A 4,396-nucleotide genomic window follows, 5' to 3' on the forward strand; every position below is an offset into this window, starting at 1 on the left:
AAACTAGGTCAGGCCATGATGGAAAGTGGTGGGGTGGGGGGCGGGGGGTGGACATGCGTCATGATACCCTCCTCCCTTTGGAATTCAGGCACAACTGACCAGCATTCACACTGAAACAGAGACTTTATGACCGGGAGAAGGCCAGGCACGATGGCTCGCCTGTCATCCCAGCACTTTGGGAGGCTGAGGCAGGAAGATAGATTGAGCTCAGGAGTTCAAGACCAGCCTGGTCAACATGGTGAAACCCTGTCTCTACAAAAAATACAAAAATTAGCCAGGTGTGGTGGCGCAGGAGGATTGCCTGAGCCTGGGAGGTCAAGGCTGCAATGAGTCAAGATTGCACCACTGCACTCCAGCCTGGGCAACAGAGTGAGACCTTGAAAAAAAAAAAAAAAAGACCGATAGAACAGACTCTGTAAGTCTGATAAGAAACATTTCCCATGTATTCTCTCTGGAGCCTGCTACCCGGAGGCTTCTTTGGCATCACGAAACCTTGGCCTCCACAACCCCTTATCATAACCCAGACATTCCCTTTCTGTTGATTCTCAGATCATAACTTTCTCAACCACCTGCCAGTCAGAAAATCTGTAAATCCACCTTTGACCAGGAAGTCCCCCCTTTCAGTGATCTTGCCTTTCTGGACCGAACCAAGGCACGTCTTACACATATTGATTGATGCTGTATTTCTCCCTAAATGTATAAAGCTGAGCTGCACCCTGACCACCTTGGGTACATGTTCTTGGGACCTCCTGAGGACTGTGTCACGGGGTCACTGGTCACTCATATTTGGCTCAGGATAAATCTCTCCAAATATTTGACAGCGTTTGACTGTCCACCCCAAGATCCCACCAATACAAAACACAGAATGAACAGGCAACACCAAGAGGTTGCCGATGGGCATGCTTTGCTAAACAGAGTGCCGTGTGTGTCATAATGAAGGTGTTGGGGAGAGGGAAATGGCGAGACTCAGTGATGACAGAACCCCGTCTACGTAGGAGGCAGCAGGGCTGTGACCAGCATCTACGGGCATTGGCATCTTGGAGGTTGATGGCTCAGCAGTGCAGAGGATGCCCTGCCCACCAAGCAATTGCTTTATCCCTGGAGGCCACTGGTCACTGAAAGTGCTGAAAGTCAAAATGATATAAACCACATGGCCACCTGCAGCTCGGAAAATGCAGACTTTGAAGACTGCTGTAAACTGAACAGTATCTGAGGCAGCTCTCAATCCATTTAGAAAGTTGGTTTTGCCAAGGTTAAGAATGCACCCGAGACCCACCTCAGGAGGCCCTGATGACATGTGCCCACTGTGGTTGGGGCAAAGCTTGGTTTTGTATACTTTAGGGAGACATGAGACATCCATCACTACATGTAAGATGTACATTGGTTTGAGCTGGAAAGGTGGAACAACTGGAAGTGGGGAATTTAAACACATTCCGATTGGTAACTGATTGAAAGAGTTATCAAGAGAAAGGAATGTCTGGGTTACGATAAGGAGCTGTGGAGACCAAGGTTTTATTACGCAGATGAAGCCTCCAGGTAGCAGGCTTCAGAGAGAATAGACTGTAAATGTATCTTATCAGAGTTAAGGTCTGTGTGGATGTTCATGCTGGAGGGGTAGAATGACGCAAGCACAACCCCCTCTTCCCGTCATGGCATGATCCAGTCTCTCAGGTTAAATTTTAGGGTACCCTGGCAAAGGAGGGAATCCATTCAGATGGTTGTGGGGGGCCTTTGATTTTTGGTTTACACTGTGAACCAATCCTGCCCTATCACTGTGCTTGTCTCAGGAGATATGTTCAGATTCTGCAAGGATTTTAATATCTACACTCTCTTAAGAATCTGCAGCCTCGTTGGTCCTCTCCAGGGTTTCTTCAAGGCCATAGAAGGAAGGTGACGTCTCTGCATTGTCCCAAACTTTATTGCTTTAGTTTCTGTAACTTCTAATGAGGACGTTAAGTCGTTGACTGTGTAGAAGGTTGACAATATGCTTTGGATGTCTGTCCCCTGTCCCCACCCAAATCTCATGTGGAATTGTCATCCTCAGTGTTGGCGGCGGGGCCTGGGGGGAGGTGACTGAATGATGGGGGGGCAGAGTTCTCATGAATGGTTGAGCACCATCCCCCCCTTGGTGCTGCAAAGGAAGTAACTTCTCTTGAGATCTGGCTGTTGAAAAGTGTGCGGCTCCTCCCCTCCTCTCTTGGTCTTGCTCCTGCCACAAGACACCTGCTTCCCCTTCGCCTTCCACCATGAGCAAAAGCTTCCCGAGGTCTCCCCAGAAGCAGACACCGCCATGCTTCCTGTGCAGCCTGCAGAACCGTGAGCCAATCCAACCGCTTTTCTTTATAAACTACCCAGTCTCAGGTATTTCTTTGCAAGAATGGACTAATACAGTTGATTTTGTGCAAAATTAGACTAAGTAATAGGAAATACTGAAGGACCAAATAAATGATATGAGAGAAGTTTTTCTCCCTATACTTCGTCTTTTATTTCTTTTTATTTTGGAGACAGGGTCTTGCTATGTTGCCCAGCCTGGAGTTCAGTGGTGCAATAATTATAGCTCATTGCAGCCTCAACCTCCTGGGCTCAAACGATCTTCCCACCTCAACCTCCGGAGTATCTGGGACCACAGGTGCACACTACCACGCCTGTTTAATTTTTAAAATTTTTTGTAGAGATGGGGGGCAGGTCTCACTATTGTTGCCCAGGCTGGTCTTGAACTCTGGCCTCAAGCCAATTCCCTGCCTCAGCCTCCCAAAATGCTGGGATTAAAGGCATGAGCCACCTTGTCCCATCTGAAAATGCAGACTTTTAAGACTGTGAACTCTATGCTTGTCTCAGGAGACACATTCAGATTCTGCAAGACTTTTAATGTCTATGCTCTTTTAAGAATCTGCAGCCTCACTGGTCCTCTCCAGGGTTTCTTGAAGGCCATAGAAGGAAGACAGTGTCTCTGCATTGTCCTGAACATTAACTTTATTGCTTCACTTTCGGTAACTTCTGATGATGACATGAAGTCACTGGCTGTGTAGAAGGTTGATTTGTGCAGAATTAGACCAAGTACTTGGGAATACTGAAGGAGCAAATAAATGATATGGGAGTGCGTTTTGCCCCCATTCTTTGTACTATTATTATTATTAAAGAGACAGGGTCTCACTCTGTTGCCCAGCCTGGAGTATAGTGGTACAATCTCAGCTCACTGCAGCCTTGACTTCCCAGGCTCAAGCGATCCTCCTGCCTCAGCCTCCTGAGTACCTGGGACTACAGGCATGTACCAGCACGCCTGGCTAAGCGTTTATTTTTGTAGAGATGGAGTCTCACTATGTTGTGCAAGCTGGTTTTGAATTCCTGACCTCAAGTGATCTGCCCACCTGGGCCTCCCAAAGTGCTAAGAGTAACTCTTATTTCTTTTTTTTTTTTTTTGAGATGGAGTCTTGATCTGTCGCCCAGGCTGGAGTGCAGTGGTGCGATCTCAGCTCACTGCAACCTCTGCCTCCTGTGTTCAAGCGATTCTTGTACCTTAACCTCCTGAGTAGCGGGGACTACAGGCATGCACCACCACGCTGGGTTAATTTTTGTATTTTTAGTAGAGACAGGGTTTCACCACGTTGCCCAAGCTAGTCTCGAACTCCTGACCTCAGGTGATCCGCCTGCCTTGGCCTCCCAAAGTGCTGGGATTATAGGCATGAGCCACTGACCTTATTCTTTATTGCAACCTGGTTCATATTCAGATGGCCAGTCTGTTATGCCCCATGTTCAAACCTGAGGCCGAGGGTGGAATGAGGATCTGTGGTACCTTGACTTACCTATGAGCCAGTCCATCTCCTCCACATTATCACCGTATAAGCCATGCTGACTTTTCCCCAGGAATGCACTCGTGGTCACAAGGGGAATGTGCACATGCAGCAAAGAAAGGAAGAGGAGAAATGGCCCATGCTTGTGTCTGAAAGGTGAAAACCTCCTTGAGAATACACAGAACACACAGTACATCAAAGGGACCCCTGCACCCATTTGTTCACTCCAGCACTATTCACAAGAGCCAAGGCAGGGGATCACCTTCTGAGTCCATCAGTGGGTGAACACAGAAAAAAATAGATGGTGGGCCAGGCGTGGTGGCTCGTGCCTGTAATCCCAACACTTTGGGAGGCTGAGGTGGGAGGATCACTTGAGGCCAGGAGTTCAAGACCAGCCTGGGCAACACAGTGAAACCCCATCTCTATCAAAAATAGAAAAATTAGCTGGGCATGGTGTCTTGAGCCTGTGGTCCCAGCTACTTGGGAGGCTGAGGTGGGAGGATGGCCTGAGCCTGGGAGGTGGAGCTTGCAGTCAGCCGTGATCACACCACTGCACTCCAGCATGACCGTGTCTCAAAAAAAAAAAAAAAAAAAAAAAAAAAAAA

General features: G+C 48.0%; 1 protein-coding gene across 3 annotated transcripts in view; it reads right to left on the reverse strand.

The window, feature by feature from the left end:
• Window positions 1–4,396, reverse strand: part of ARSD (arylsulfatase D) — a 21,331-nt gene that overhangs the window by 1,352 nt on the left and 15,583 nt on the right. For 2 of the 3 annotated variants that reach the window (XM_017885683.1, XM_017885685.1), the window contains exon 6: window positions 3,804–3,940. In XM_017885683.1, the coding sequence (XP_017741172.1) occupies window positions 3,804–3,940 (137 nt within the window). Of the gene's footprint in view, window positions 1–1,603; window positions 3,022–3,803; window positions 3,941–4,396 lie in introns of those variants that run through there. The other variant, XM_017885684.1, reaches the window with a different exon arrangement.

Source organism: Rhinopithecus bieti, unplaced genomic scaffold, assembly GCF_001698545.2.
Source record: "Rhinopithecus bieti isolate Rb0 unplaced genomic scaffold, ASM169854v2 scaffold_15500, whole genome shotgun sequence".
Lineage (NCBI taxonomy): Eukaryota > Metazoa > Chordata > Mammalia > Primates > Cercopithecidae > Rhinopithecus > Rhinopithecus bieti.